This window comes from Lemur catta, chromosome 10 (assembly GCF_020740605.2).
Source record: "Lemur catta isolate mLemCat1 chromosome 10, mLemCat1.pri, whole genome shotgun sequence".
Taxonomy (NCBI): domain Eukaryota; kingdom Metazoa; phylum Chordata; class Mammalia; order Primates; family Lemuridae; genus Lemur; species Lemur catta.
Genome location: NC_059137.1, coordinates 37,246,373 through 37,261,480, shown reverse-complemented (window position 1 = coordinate 37,261,480; position 15,108 = coordinate 37,246,373). Strand labels below are relative to the sequence as shown.

At 53.1% G+C, this 15,108-nt stretch overlaps 1 protein-coding gene across 3 annotated transcripts in view; it reads left to right on the top strand.

Annotated features, from left to right (window-relative positions):
- Positions 1-15,108, top strand: part of DNAI1 (dynein axonemal intermediate chain 1) — a 59,485-nt gene that overhangs the window by 37,531 nt on the left and 6,846 nt on the right. For 2 of the 3 annotated variants that reach the window (XM_045562944.1, XM_045562945.1), the window contains exons 11-16: positions 448-565; positions 830-873; positions 7,953-8,200; positions 13,507-13,596; positions 13,729-13,816; positions 14,503-14,582. In XM_045562944.1, coding sequence (XP_045418900.1) covers positions 448-565; positions 830-873; positions 7,953-8,200; positions 13,507-13,596; positions 13,729-13,816; positions 14,503-14,582 — 668 coding nt within the window. The remainder of the gene's footprint in view (positions 1-447; positions 566-829; positions 874-7,952; positions 8,201-13,506; positions 13,597-13,728; positions 13,817-14,502; positions 14,583-15,108) is intronic. The other variant, XM_045562946.1, reaches the window with a different exon arrangement.

Genomic DNA, 15,108 nt, shown 5'->3' with positions numbered 1-15,108 from the left:
GAGGCAGAGACAATTTTGAGGGCAGGAGATGAAGTTGAGTTCAGGGAACCCATGGGGGATCCAGGCAGCTTCATTATAGTGAGGCGTGGCAGTAAATATGAAGATGGGCTACGTTTTAGGGATTTAGGAGGCAGAAGGAATAGAACTATTAATCAACCCCTGGAAGCTGAACCTCTGAAATTTGACTGCTCCCATCTGAGCCTTCTGAAGTGCTAGGGAAACTCACGGGGACAAGGGCTGCAAACCTGGGATTTTATCCACATGGACATAGCTGCTTTATTGCAACTATATCCTCACAGCAGTCATTTGAGAGAGGAATGTTATTACTCCCACGCTGAAACACAGAGGTTCGCTGTTTTGCCCAAGGAGGTACAAACAGTAAGTGGTGGACCTAGATTTGCCATAAAATGGCAGTCCCAAGGCTGACTTTACCTGTGTTTGCTTAAGATTTTAAGTATTACGAGGATACTGCTGACGAATTCCGGGACCAGGAGGGTACCCTGCTGCCGCTCTGGAAGTTCCAAAACGACAAAGCCAAGCACCTGGCGGTCACCGCCCTCTGCTGGTGAGTGCAGGCATTGCAGTAGACCCTGAGGGCCCACAACAAACCAACCCCAAGTAGCCCCTTCTGCAGCGTTTAACCACCTTGAAGGTGACATGTGACATGTGGGAAAAGTAGGATTCTTATGGGATTGCAAGATCATCCCAGATCTCCCAGTTGGTGAGGGCCTAAGCTGCAGAGTTAGGCTCCAATGTCCATGAGAAGACCCTTGTCCATGGAAAGGCCACGTTCATTTCCTGTGCCAATGGGTTCATATTTCTTTTACAGGAATCCGAAGTACAGGGATCTTTTTGCAGTGGGACATGGCTCCTGTAAGTGATCTGGCTGTTCATTCATTTGCTTATGCAAACAGCAAACACTAAGTACCTGCTCTGTGCAGAGCTCTTTGCTGGGTGTGAGAAATACAAAGATGACGAGGCCATAGTCACTGCCTTCGGGGGCGGTCACAGCCAAATGGGGAAGACCTACAGTCATACCAGCTAAATATACTAGGCTAACTATGCCAACTGAGCCTTAAAAGCGTTATTCCGGTGAAGGAGGGCGAGCACTTCTGGCAGAGGGACACACATATGCAAAGGTCTGGAGGCATGAGAGATATAACAGGAAATGAAGCTGTTGAGGGGCTGGGGTCAACCATCAAGGGACTTGATAAGCCATTCCAAGAAACTCGGACCTTCTCCTGAGGGGAAACCACTGAAGGAATTCAAGGACAGGGACATGACTTAGTGCGGGGGGGAATTGCAGGCCTAAGGCTGGAGGTTGGGAGACCGGTGCAGGCTTCCCAAGGAGAGAGGCAGGATGCTATAACCACAACTGTGGGGCAGGGATGGAGGCCCCCTCCCCCCTCGGGCCTCTTCATGACGCAGTCCTGATCGGGTTGTGGGGGGTGTGTGGGGGGGTGAGTGCTTGAAGTGCTTCATCCCTGGGCCCCTGAGCCCTGGGCTACCACTGCTGCCTCGAGTGTCCCTCCCCCAGCCAGTACCCACCTGCAGCAGGGATCTGGGCAATTTGCTTTCCCTTCCTGTGACTTGTTCCCACAGAAGCCCCTACTGCTGTGCTAGCCTGGACATTCCCCCTTCCTGACGGGAGAGGGCCCTACACTTCACACTAGTCACAGCTCCCCGGTGCTAACAGCTTGTCCTCTGGCAGTGAGGATCAGCTTCTGCAAACAGAAAAACCTTTCCATTCTCCAAGCTGCTGCTGGCTGGCAGGCACACAAGCTCCTGGTCTCTGCCCCTCAGACCGCCTGGCCGCCCATTCTTTGACCGGGGTTGGGGAGAGGGGAAGGTGAGGAGGAGTTGGTGTTTGTCATTCCTCTCAGGGAGGAGACCTTGGCGCTGCTCCCGGTCTTGTGGTCTGGGCTGCCTTTGAGGATGCCCTAAATGCCTGCATTGTGTCCCCACTCCTGAGGGTGGGCTGCTGCCAAATGGGAAGCACCCTCCCCCTCTGGCAGGGAACTAGCACATTCCTCCCCCTGTGCTGCAGCTACTGGGCCTGGAACGGGGCCTGGGGATTGGGCAGGTCCCCTAAGGAGTGGGTGTGGACCCCCCTGTGAGGCTGCTCTCAGCCCAGGCTCTCTGCCCAGAACTGAGGTGGGGGTGTGGGGGGCTCCCCAGAAGGTGGGAGGAGAAACTGCTTCAGTTCCAGCCCATCTTTCTCCCACCCAGGGTCAGAAGCAAGGCCAGCTGCTCAGGGTCATATGGCGGGCTGGGGGGCAGCCTTCGTCAGGAGCAGCAGAGAAGAGTAACTTACCTCTCACAAATGTGACAGGCCCAGCAACCTCCTTTGGACAGGCGCTTACCCAGGAAGGGTCTCTTTGTTCTTCGTTGGTCCCTTTAGCAACATGCACAGGCATGAGTGCTGCCCCAGCACAGACCTTCTCCTGCAGGGTCACTCCCCAGTGGTGTACCTGGGGCCAGAAGCCTCTCTGAGCCTTGGTTTCCTCACTGGGGACATGGAGAAGCTGGCAACCTGCCAGGCCTCCAGCCTAGGGCTGTTGTGAGGCATACTTGAGAGAGAAGACATAAACATGCCCTGCGAGCTGTGGGAACCACCTACATATGAAGGACAGTCGTTGCTGAGTTGTGTGTCATTCTTTCCCCAAGCTTTCCTGCAGTACCCTCACAGGGGCTGAGCAGAGAAAGGGGGCTGTGGGGACAGAGGGGAATCTCTCTTAGGGAGCAGTGCCCAGTGGCACCTGCAGTGGTATTTGCTGTTGCTGTCGCTGGCTCAGGAGTCGCTGGCCAGCTCTCAGGTAAGCATCATTCTCCAGATCCCTGCATATCTCGGAACCACCTGCAGAGGCCTGAGCAGAGGCAGGCTGGGCTGGGACTCAGAAAGGCCCCTGCATCCGCTCCTGAGACCACCTCCAGGAGTCCCGTGCTCTTGAGTGCCCAGGTGCCTCCACGGAAGAAAGAGGGCACAGCTGAGGGGGGCAGGCACCCTAGTTGCTGGCTGGGGCCATCGTGAGGAGCAGCTGGCCTCACCAGTGTCCATCACATTGTCTTTGGAAGCTCCCAGACACCAATGTCCCATAATCAAATTTTGCCTCATGTAGACAAGCACTGGAGTGAGAATTTGGGTTTGTTGTTGAGTTTGACCCTGGTGAGCTCAGCCCAGACCTCATAAACCTTGTTTTGTCTGGAATTTCCAGATATTTATTCTGTAATCTACCCAAATAAAACTTTGGCAGGGGTAGGTATGTACCCTAGCAAGGACTGTGACCAATCCCTCATTTTGGGACAGGGCAGGTTGGTTGGAGCCAGGCCAGGAGCAAGCAGATGGGGAAAGGAAGTCCAGTAATTGCCTGCAACAGAAGCATTCCCACATGTCCCCCTCTGTGACTGCTGGGTACTAGTGGTGAGCATGTCAGGCTGCTCAAAGGGCAGAGACTCGGCAAGACTAGAGCCAGGCTCCATGTTCCCAGCAGAGTGGAGAAAGAGGCTGTCACCAGGTGAAAGCAGGTGAAGGAAGGTTGAAGGGCAATGGGAGCTAGTCCAGGAAGAGATGTCCTTGGGACTGCTGGGATGCAACTATGTCAGCCTGCTGGACTGAGGGAGTCCTTTCTAACCCACTAGCCAGTTCCTGGCAGGGAAGTGGGGACTCCTCATGGTCTGCCAGGCAGGGATGGTGGAACAGATCCTGGATGCTCTGTGTGGTCCTGAGGATGTCACCCAGAAGATGAGATAGTAAGCTTCCCAGTAAGCCACATATTGGAAGGGCAGGGGAGCCAGCTGTCCCTCAGCCCAGCCTCCCTCTGGGGACAGCACCTTCAAAAGAGGCCAACATCAGGCCCTGGTTCCCAGCACTAAACCCATTCCCACTCTGTCCCACTGCATTCTGGCCTGTCCGTGAGCCTGCCCAGGCCAGAGATACACTTGTAGGGATTTAAATCTTTCCTAATCATTTATTTGTCAGCTTCACTAATTAAGCAGTGTTAATTTCATTTACTGAAAATGGAAATTCATCCACCTCATTTCTCCCTGTTCATCCTCCACACACAAAATCCATCACTCCTCGGCTGCAGGCTGCGTAAAATTTACAGGACTAATTATGTTGTCAGGTCTCTTTGTAAATACAGTCCATAAAGGCCACTGTGCTTGCTGGGTTGTAGTGCAAGGGCATTCCTGTTGTTAGTTTAATTACTGGTTAGTTATTTAGTTTCTCAAATGTTTGCCTCATTTTCCCTAAATCAAATTAAATGTCCCGCCTGATGTATTCTGTCTCCAAGGCCTTACTCTTATTTTCACACTATTTAAATATGACTTCTAATCGAATAAGAGTGCCTGGAAAAGCCCAGCTGTCTGGGAGGTAGAGCCCAGCTTGGCATTATGGCCTCTGGGTCATGCTTAAGGCTTGGACCCTCTAGCAACTGATGCCCTTCTTTAGGGCAAACTTGGGCTGGTCCCCTGCCTTTGGAAACAGTGAAAATCCAAACCCAAGGGGAATTTCTGTTCTTGGAGTCCAAGGTGGCAAGGCTGAGGTATGGGAGACTGAGGGAGGGTTTCATTATTGTAGTCAGAAGAGATGAGAATCATTGCATCCAGCCCCGGCCTCTCGAGGGACTGCTCTCAGACCCTCCCAGAAAAAAGTGCCATCTATGGGAGCGCCTCTCTCTGATTCCTAAAAGTAAAGTTTTAGGAATTTTCCCTGAATGCCTACTATACTAGTTTCCTGTTGCTGCCATAAAAAATTACCACAAACATAAAGCTTAAAGCAACACACATTTACTGTCTTACAGTTCTGGAGGTCAGAAGTCCAAAATCAGTTTCACTGAGCCAAAATCAGGTGTCCGGAGGCCTGCGTTCCTTCTGGAGGCTCTAGGGGCGCATCTATTTCCTTGTCTTTCCCAGCTTCTAGAGGCTGCACACATTCCACAGCTTGTGGCCCCCTTCCAGCAAGCAATCGCATCATTCTGACATCTGCTTCTATGGTCACATCTCCTTCTCTGACTCTCCCGCTTCCCTCTTTCCCTTATAAGAACTCTTGTGATTACACTGAGTCCCCCCAGATAATCTAGGATAATCTCCTCATCTCAGGGTCTTTAACTTAATCACCGTCCTTAAAGTCCCCTTTGCCATGCACAATGACATATTTACAGTTCTGGGGATTAGAATGTGGACATCTTTGCAGGAGGGGGCATTATTCTGCCTACCACACGCCCCCTCCAAGTGCCTCTTGCATGACTTAATAAGGGAGTCATTAACCAGCTGCTGTGTTGGAGCCAGTCCTGGGCTGGACTCATTCAGGAAACCACAGTAAGAGAGAAGCCGGCTGTCAGAGGCTGGCTTGGGATCCTTAACTCTGCAGCTTGGCATCTACTTCCTCTTGACTGCTGACCTGGCTTTAGCCTGATGCCCCAACATGCCTTCTGCCTGCCTTGTTCTCCCTGAATCGTGAGCAGGAGCCCAGGGTTCTCCTGACAGCCAGAATGCTCCAAAGTGGCCCCCTCCAGGATCCAGAGCTGTTACCTGCGTTAGAGTTGTGGGGCTGAGGTCCCCACTGAGGGTTGCCGTTTCAATAAGGCATCAATCCATGTTCCTGATTAGGTGCTGTTCTGCTGGGGTCCTAGCAGAGTAAGCTGAGGGCAGTTACAGCTTTGGTCTGAGGGTTTCCTACCCTCCCTTCCTGGTTTCACTGGTCATGAGCACACTGTGCACACATAAAGAGGCAGGGGCTGCTTGGAGTTTGTCTAGAGAAAGTGAGTCATCACTGCTGTCTCTCCAGGGCCAGGCCCTGTGCCACAGTAAGAGCAAATGTGAGGGTCATGCCCACCTTTACCACTTGGTGCAACAAGGAGAGCATCAGAGTCCTTGGCTTGAGCCTCAGTCACCCACTTACCCACTCATTCATTCACTCTTTTGTTCACCCACTCACTTGCCTGCCCACCTACTCACCCTTTGTCAGGCACCAAGGACAGATTGGAGTCAAGAGCATCAGTGGCTCACCTCTGGCCTGGCAGTTAGCACACTGATTGCTCATTCACCTGCAGGGTCTAGCTCTCCTATCAGAGTAGGGGCTGCTAAGGGCAAGCCCATGACTCAAGCAGTGTCTCTGTCCCTGCAGGAGCCAGCCCAGGGGGATGCCCAGATTAGATGCTCAGGATTTGCTGGATTAACAAAAGGAGCTAAAATGACTGTCACACTGCCCACTTCAATCCCTTCTTGATCTGATGTAGGTGGGAAGGACAGCCCTCAGACAGCTGCAGATCTCTCCCTTGAAGAGCCAGCTCTTGGGGCTCACCCTGGAGCCCCACAGAGTGAGGTTCTGTCAGCTGCTCTCCAGCCACATCAAGGCCAGCTCCCTACTGGCTTTGAGAGGGAGCCAAGCACAGGGTCACCCAGCTTTGGCTCCAGGGAATCTGGGACCCCCCCCCAAGCTCCTTCTCTTGGCTGGGAGGCACACTTTCCCCAGAGCAGAAGCATTTTCCTTCCTGAACCACTGCATGCCCTCTCCTTGGCTCAGGCTGGCCTCTGGCACCTTCCACCCCAGAGGCAGCCCCTTCCTTGCACTTGTGGCCTCCCTTGCAAGTGATCAGGGAAGGAGTTCCTGACGGAGTCTCAGAGCTGTAAGGATTAGCCCCAGCAGGGGAGTGTGTTTCCCCATGGAAAGCTGCTTACCGCAGCTTCCAGCTGTACCCTTCTAGGGCTTGCCTGGCTCCTAGCGGCTCCTGCTCCCAGTCAGAGCACAGACTGGTGTTTGCAGAGTGCCTGGGGTGAGCATACCTGGGACCTGGTGGTAGATGAGCTCATGCCTCGAGCCCAGGGGACTGAGCCCAGATTGTCCTTGAGCTTAGCCCAGTCACTTACTCTCTTGAGTAAGTGACAGGCTTAGAAATAAGACAGAGAGAATAACCCACCAAAACTAGTAAAGCTGGGGCTGCCCCTGGGCCTCCTACCCATGGGCTTCACATCTCAGGACTAGCTGCTTTGTCAGGAGGTGGCCCTCCCAGACCGTGCAGTTGCCAGGAACAAAGGAGGTAGCCTTGGTGCAGGGAGGGGGTGAAGGGCTTCACATTGACCAAATGCTGCCTTGGCATAGGGCCCCCAACATAGGGGGCTACGCTAGCCTTCTCACCTTCCACCTCTCCAGAGCTGGCTCCTCTGAGCTTGGGAAAGAGGCTGGGTGGACTGGGCTGGCAGCAGGAGAGCTGGACTTGAGGGCTGGGACTGTTCATTGGCTGCATATCAGGATGGGGGCCAAGTGTGCAGAATATGAAAGAGTGGGAGGCACTCCCTTGACATGGAGCAGGTAGGGATAAAGACCTTGGCTACATAGTCCATTGTTGAGCACCAAAAGCTGTGCCCAGGCTGAGTGGGCCTATGGAAGCCTGCCGGGCTGGCCTGGGACTTCTGGGTTTAGGGAGTATGCCTACAGAGAGGGCTTAGGCTGCAACTGGGACTGTGGGGCCAGAAGGTGTGGAGAGATGCTCATAGATGGCTATTGTGGGACTTATTATAGATAATTCCATGTTAGTCCAAGCTTAACCCATCCTTGGCTGGGGGCGGGGCACATGGGCATTATCCAGGCATCTATGGGACAGCAGCCTGCCCCTGGGCTGGGCATCTGGACCCCCTCCAAGAGTACTTCTCCTTCCCAAGGCCACACACATTCTTCACTTAGCAACTCTTTGAGCCTGCGTCCCCCTTTCCTATGCCCCAGAAGAATAAGAATAAACCTGGGATCCTTCCATGAACTCTGAGCAGGGGTAGGCTGAATCTCATAATTCTGTTTCACAGACTGAGAAGATGAACCCTGGAGAGGAATCCCACACTCTCTGACAGAGGCAGGGCAGGGCAGGGCTTGCCCATCTGGTGGGGTGGGGCAAGGGGGCCCCCCCTATCAGGGCAGTTGGATCCTCCAACCACAGCGGCCCATCTTCCCTGGGTAGATGACTTCATGAAGCAGAGCCGGGGCATGCTGCTGCTCTACAGCATGAAGAACCCCAGCTTCCCTGAATACATCTTCAGCAGTGACAGCGGTATCATGTGTCTCGACATGCATGTGGACCACCCCTTCCTGGTAGTGGTGGGCCACTACGATGGCAACGTGGCCATTTACAACCTCAAGAAGCCTCACTCCCAGCCCACCTTCCGCAGCTCAGCCAAGTCTGGGAAGCACACGGAACCTGTATGGCAGGTCAGCCTCGAACCAAGGTGGGAGAAGTGGGGATGGGAGTGGCATGTGGGCCTGGGAGCCATGGGGGAGGGAACTTGGGGCCTGGGGCTACAGGCAAGGGTATGGAGACGGCAGGTACCAGCCTAGAGGCCAAGGAACTGGGTGCGAGAAGGGGCACAAAGGGCAGAAGGTGGAAATCAGGAGGTCAGAGAGTCTCCAGTAAGAGCTGGGGTCTGCTGCCCCAGAGCTCCCATCAGGAGGGCCCCATCTGTCTGCCAAGGGTCTCTTAGGTATGACACCCTGTACAGCTGAAAATCTGTGCATGACTCTTGACTCCTCCAAATGTTAACTAATAGCCTGCTATTGACCAGAAGCCTACTGCTAACTTAGTCCATTAACACATATTGTGCATGTGATATGTATCATATTCTGTATTCTTACAATAAAGTAAGCTAGAGAAAAGAAAATGTAATTAAGAAAATCATAAGGAAAATATATTTACTATTCATTAAGTGGATATTGATCATCATAAAGGTCTTCACCTTTGTCATTTTCACGTTGAGCAGGCAGAGGAGGAGGAGGGAAAGGAGAGGTTGGTCTTGCTGTCTCAGGGGTGGCAAAGGTGGAAGAAAATCCGATACAAGTGGAACTGCTCAATTTAAATCCGTATTGTCAACTGTATATTAAAGACTCCAGATTCTTGTCTACAGTTTTCCTCAGCTCCCCACAGGGGCTCTCCTCTGCTGTCTGGGTGAGATTTTGGGAAATCCCAGGCAGGGGTGGTTGCTGCTGGATGCCCGCCCTCTGGGTGGGGCTGTAGGGCCTGGTAGGTGAGGTCTGGCCCCAGCCTCTCTGTGGCAGGTCTCAAGCGGTGGGTGGGGCCTTTGTAGAAGTCCAAGACCAGCCTGGGACCATTACCTGGATGTTGGGGCTGGATTTCGCCCTGACTCTGTGTCTCCCATCTTATTCCACTGGAGTAGATTTCACAGTTTCACTGTCAGCAGGTCTCTTGGCTCTGGCTTTGTGGGGCCTTTCTCACTGTGTTCCAAATGTCCTCCTCCTTCTGAGCTGTGCACCCTCCCTCTAGGGGCAGATCTGAGAGAATCTAAGGATGAATTTCTGCCTTGAGTTGCCCAAAGTCTCTGGGCTCATCAGGCAGCACTGGGACTCAGTCTTCTCATCTTTTGCTACCCAACACTGCCTCCTCGGTCCCTGAGCTCCCTGAGCCACGTGGACACCTGCTCCAGGCACTGAATCTCAACTCCCAGACAGGCCTGAGCAAAGGGTGGACCGCCCAGGCACAAGGGACATGGTGCCCTCTCAGCTTTATTCTTGACCCAGAGCCTAGGGCAGAGGACGGGAGGGAGGCATGCCCCTCTGCTACTCTCCACCAAAGCGGGGATCAGAGTTTGCAGCCTCAGGAGTTCGCTCCACCAAAAAGTCCACCTCCCAGTTTATCACCTCTAGGCATGTGGAGGTCTCCAGACATGGGGAGGATGCCCGCAGATTCTTTAATGCCCAGGGAGAGGAGAAAAGACCTGATCAGATTGAACCCAGAACAGCCCTGCCCCAGCTTTCTTAGTTCATATAGTCCAGGCCCAAGCACGGATCATCCCTGAGAGGGGCAGGGGCCCAGCCCAACCACCCTACTCCTGTGCTACTATGTTCTCTGAATCAGAGAAGCTACCTTGTCACTTTCACTGGGCAGGTCCCAGGAAGATGGGAAGTCACCTGGACAGGAGTGGACTTCTGCTTCTGTACCATCCTGCCAGGAAACCTGGGCCAGTGCCTTTACAAAATGAAAAGCTCAGGACTCCTGGCTGGAGTCATGGCATGTGACTCGGGAGGGACCTGCCTGATTCAATTACTCACTTCCTGTTCCCTTCTTTTCCTCTTGTTCCTCATTCATTCATTCACTCATTCATCCATTCAGGAACTCCTCCCTGTTTGCCCTTCTGGTTGCTGAGGATCCTTAAGGGCTTGATCTCTGGCGTTCCTAGTGGGGTGATAACCACAGCCACAGGCTGGCCAGAGCAGGGCAGTGTGCCGCGTGTGTGCACAGAGGGCCATCCACATTGTCCTGGGTGGGGTCTGAGGCAGGAGGGCCAGATAGGTCTTTGTAGAGGAAGCAATGCCTGAGCTGAATAGTGGGGGATGAGAAAGTGGTAGTTAGATGAAGAAGGGTACAGAGGGGGTCACACATGCAATGACATGGAGCATCAAGCATCATTTGGTGCACCATGCAAGAGACAGGAGGGGAGTCGGACCTGAGGAAAGGATGGGCACCCAATCACGAGTGTGCTTCTCTATCGAGTTGAGAAGCTTGGACACTGTGTAGGTCAGTAGTTTCAAGTGAATTGTTTTTTTTTTTTTTTTTTTTTTTGGAGACAGTGTCTCACTTTTTTGCCTGGGCTAGAGTGAGTGCCCTAGAGTGAGTGCCGTGGCATCAGCCTAGCTCACAGCAACCTCAAACTCCTGGGCTTAAGCAATCCTACTGCCTTAGCCTCCCGAGTAGCTGGGACTACAGGCATGCGCCACCATGCCCGGCTAATTTTTGCTATATATATTTTAGTTGGCCAGATAATTTCTTTCTATTTTTTTAGTAGAGACGGGGTCTCGCTCTTGCTCAGGCTGGTCTCGAACTCCTGACCTTGAGCAATCCACCCGCCTCGGCCTCCCAGAGTGCTAGGATTACAGGCGTGAGCCACCGCGCCCGGCTCAAGTGAATTGTTAATACAGAAGCCCAATATATTAAAAAGATGAGAGTGGAGCTGCTCTGGTAGGACCAGGGCCCTGCTTGCTTAAGGTCCCCTTATTATAACTCCTCCTGCCCTCTGCACATAGTTTGAAAATCGCTACCCAACCATCAGAGGGTTTTGGGCAGAGGAGTAACATGGTCACATTTGTGTCACGGAAATCAGCAATTTTCTGCTTGCAGCATGAGCAGTTTTGAAGCCTGAGCTAGGCAGGGGGAGTGGAGACAGAAAAGAGAAGACAGGGTTAAGAGCTGATGGAGCGGTCAAATCAACAGAAGGAAATGATTGATTGGATGTAGGGAAAGGAAAGAATCCATGCTGCCTGGGTTTGCAGTGCCCAGTAGGGCATCCACACAAGTGAGAAATGGCAGAAGAGAAACAGGTTTGGCCAGAAGTTAATACAAGAAGCCCAGGGGACACTCAGAGGGAGGTGCCTTACAGGCAGTTGGCTGTGTGAACCAGGAGCTTGAAGGAGAGCCAGGCTGGTGAGTGAGATGTCAGAAACATCAGCAGTCTAATAAGGTCCTTCTTAAAGGGACTGTGTCAGAGGTATTTGGGAGAGACCAGAGAGGTTGTTTTGGATCTCAAATGCCAGACTGAGGCAGAAGGAGTTTGTTCTGTTGGCAGTGGGGAGCCACGGAAGATTTTGGAGCCAGAGAGGGAACTGTCTGTTCTAAGAAGACTGGGCTCCTGTCCCACAGCACAGGCTAATTCCCCAGGGAGCCTGCCTGGGTAGTCCAGCCCTGTTGAGGCCCTACTGCAAAGCCTCAGCCAGCAACACTCTGGGGTGTGTGTGTGTGTGTGTGTGTGTGTGTGTGTGCGCGCGCGTGCACGTGCACATGCATGTCTGTGCAATTCTAAGGAAGGGAGCAGGAAGGGTGTGTGAGCAGAGACTGGAGTCAAGAAGGTCTGCCCTAACCAGGTAAGGCAGAATAGAAGGAATCAGTTAAGCAGGCTCCATCTCCTTCCTACCACCTGGTCCCTGGGCATTCATTCATTCTCTTAACGCCACTTACCACCCTCCCTCTCCTGCTTTATTCCTACCCTCCCACCTCCACCCAAGGAGTATGTGTGTGACTTGCACACACTTATATACACAGTCACTTACAAACACATACACACCACCCCCCATCGGGCATCGGCCTGCTAAGTGGGGTGTGAGATACAATTTCCATACATGCTGGCAACTGCTCATTAAACACTTCCCTTTGCAGCTCCCTAGCCACCTCTTATAGCCTGGCCTTTGACACCCCCGTCCCCTCCCTGCTTTAAAGGGACCTCCTTTACACAGAAGGGGAAGTGGTCTCAGCATTAGGGCTGGCTCTGACTTATGCCTTACAGGATCTGTGGTGTTCTCGGCCCCCCAGTGAAAGCACAAAAGAGCCAGCTGCCCAGACAGGCCCAGGCAGGACTCAGCCTGTCCTCCTGCAGCTCTGATCTGCCAGGCCTGGGGGTGGTTGGGGAGAGCAACCTTTCTCCTCCCACCCCCACCCCCCAACAACCATGGTGACAGCTGTGGTTACAGGCAACTGGCTCTGGGTTCTTGGCCTCCCTCATTGGGCCTTTGCTTGTGACAAGGGGAGGGGACAGGACAGTGGTCCCAGCATGGGCAGTCTGGAGGGAGCTGGAGGCTGGAAAGCTTTGGGCACCCAGCCCCACCCTAGCTCTCTGGAACATGGCTTGGCCAGGCCTCCACATCTGGCAACAGAAACTTGAGTCTCAAGCGTGTCATCTTCATAAGACAACAGCTCTGTCTCCAAAACACATTCCCATAAGTTTGCTTCCAGCCCTGAGAAGACGGGTGGGGCAGAATAATTAACCCTGATTTGCAGATGGAGGACTGCAGCTCAATCCAGGACTTGGGAGCAAGATTCTGAGAGCAGGAGCTAACAGAGCAGTGAAGGTGGGAACAGAGGAGACACTTCCTAGAGAAAGGCCAAGTTTGGAAGAGGAGGACAAGGGGGTGGGGGGTGGGGGCCTGTGCCTCCGCAAACCCACCCCAAGCAAGCAGGAAAAAGGTCCTTACAGCATCTTGGCACCCAGATTGCTAGGCTGATGGTAATAATGAGGATACTAGCTAACATTTGTTGAACACTTAATATGTGCAATGTTCAGACTTAAGGGCTTCAAATATATTGTCTCATGTATTCCTCAAAACAAACCTATGCCATATGATTCCTGTTTTATAAATGAAGAAACTGGTTGATGGGCCCTATCCTTTCTAAGCCATGTTTATGTGAGGAGGTTGAACCCAGAGCCACTGCCTTTTTCCCACAGTGAGGTTCCTAGAACTCAACCCAGGGAGAGACTGGGGACCTCCACTTCCAAGCCAGTATATTAGGACAATGTCCTGACTGGCACTGTGGCCCCAGGACAATCAGGGAGAGAGGGGTGAGAGAGACAGAGATGGACAGAGGGAGGGAGGGAGGACCAATGATGGGATTCTGGGAAATGGGCTTCCAGAACTTGCTGCTGAGCTTCAGATGGGTGCTTAAGGGACCCTCGCTAACCTCAGAGCCCTAACTCAGCACCCTATCCGGGTCCCAGAGCTCATGGTTTGGGATGTTTCAGGTCAAGTGGCAGAAGGATGACATGGACCAAAACCTTAACTTCTTCTCTGTGTCATCTGACGGCAGGATTGTGTCTTGGACGATCGTGAAGGTGCTTATTTCCCAGAGAGGGTCACACAGGGGTGAATGGGGAGGGGGGAGCTAAATGGCAAAGGACACCCCCAAGCCCTGCTGATCCAGCCCAACCCATGTGCCCTCCCCCAACATCCTTCTGTGACTGCAGAGCGAGCTGGTTCACACAGATGTCATCAAGCTGAAGGTGGAAGGCAGCACCATGGAAGTTTCTGAGGGGTTGCAGCTACACACCATGGGTAGGAGCCCCAGCCCACTCACCTCCAGGCCTGGCTGGGTCATTCTGGCCCAATGAGGGTCAGTGACCCTGTCCTTCCCCTCACTGCGCACTCCTTCCCCAACGTGTGCTGGCGCCCAGACAGGAGGTAATGGGAAAGCGGAGGCCTGTCTGCTGAGCCCTTGGCTGTCTGCAGACCTTTCCTGTTTATGCAGGTCCCATCCCTGTTTGCAGACCCTACTCCTGTTTATGCAGATCAGGTGCCGTTATGTAGATCCGCTCCTGTTTATGCAGATCAGGCCCTGTTTACCCAGATCCTGTCCCTGTTTACTCAATTCCTACCCTGTTTATGCAGACTATATCCCTGTTTGCACAGACCATGTCCCTGTTTGCAGACCCTGTCCCTGTTTACCCTGACCCTGACCTTGTTTAACTCGATCCCTGCCTTGTTTACCCAGGCCCCCATTCCTGTCTGTAGAACCCCTGGCTGTTTGCAGAGTCCTAACTGCCTGGGACAAGCAGGCCGGAGGGCTGGTTTCTGTTTGCCTGGCCTGGTCCCAGCCCTTACAGGGGCCCAGGTTCCATCTGTCCTGCGCTGAGTCCTGCTCTGAGAGTGCCTGCGCTGAGCACACTCCCCCTGCTGAGTAGGGGAGGTGCTGGCAGCCTCCCTCTCAGAACTGGGCTAAGGCTGCTCCCTCTTCTCCCAAGGCTGTGGAACCGCCTTTGACTTCCACAAAGAGATCGACTACATGTTCCTAGTGGGCACAGAGGAGGGAAAAATCTACAAGGTGAGGCAGTGCTGCCCCTGTGCCAGCTCCTTAGAGGACCGCTTAGACCTGAGCACCTGGGAAGCTTAGAATTCTGACAGATCCTATTCCAACAGATCTTAGCGTTCATTGGTTCTGGAAGGCCTGTTGGGGGAACAGAATGTGTTTCTTGACCTGCTTGGGTGGCAGGACAAAGGACTAAAAACAGTAAAGGGGATGAGAATCCAGAGGGTGACTTTAGTCCAGCTGAGCATCTTTCCCTTTGGGCCCTCCCCGGTTCCTGGGAGTGGAGATAGAGGTGGGAGTGGGGGTTGGGGGAGTTGAAACATTCTGGGGAAACTTCCTAGAGGAGATTTGAACTTGAGCTGAGCTTTGAAGCCCATATTTATCTCTGAATACCGGGTGCATCCCAGCCGGCAGGACAGAACCTCGTGGCCGGTTTTGTAAGGTCTCATGTTAGTAGGTGAACATCCTTCTGAACCTCCATCCATCCAGAAATAGCTCTGCTGCAAGCTTTTCTTAGGCTCACAGACTCAGAATGTTAATT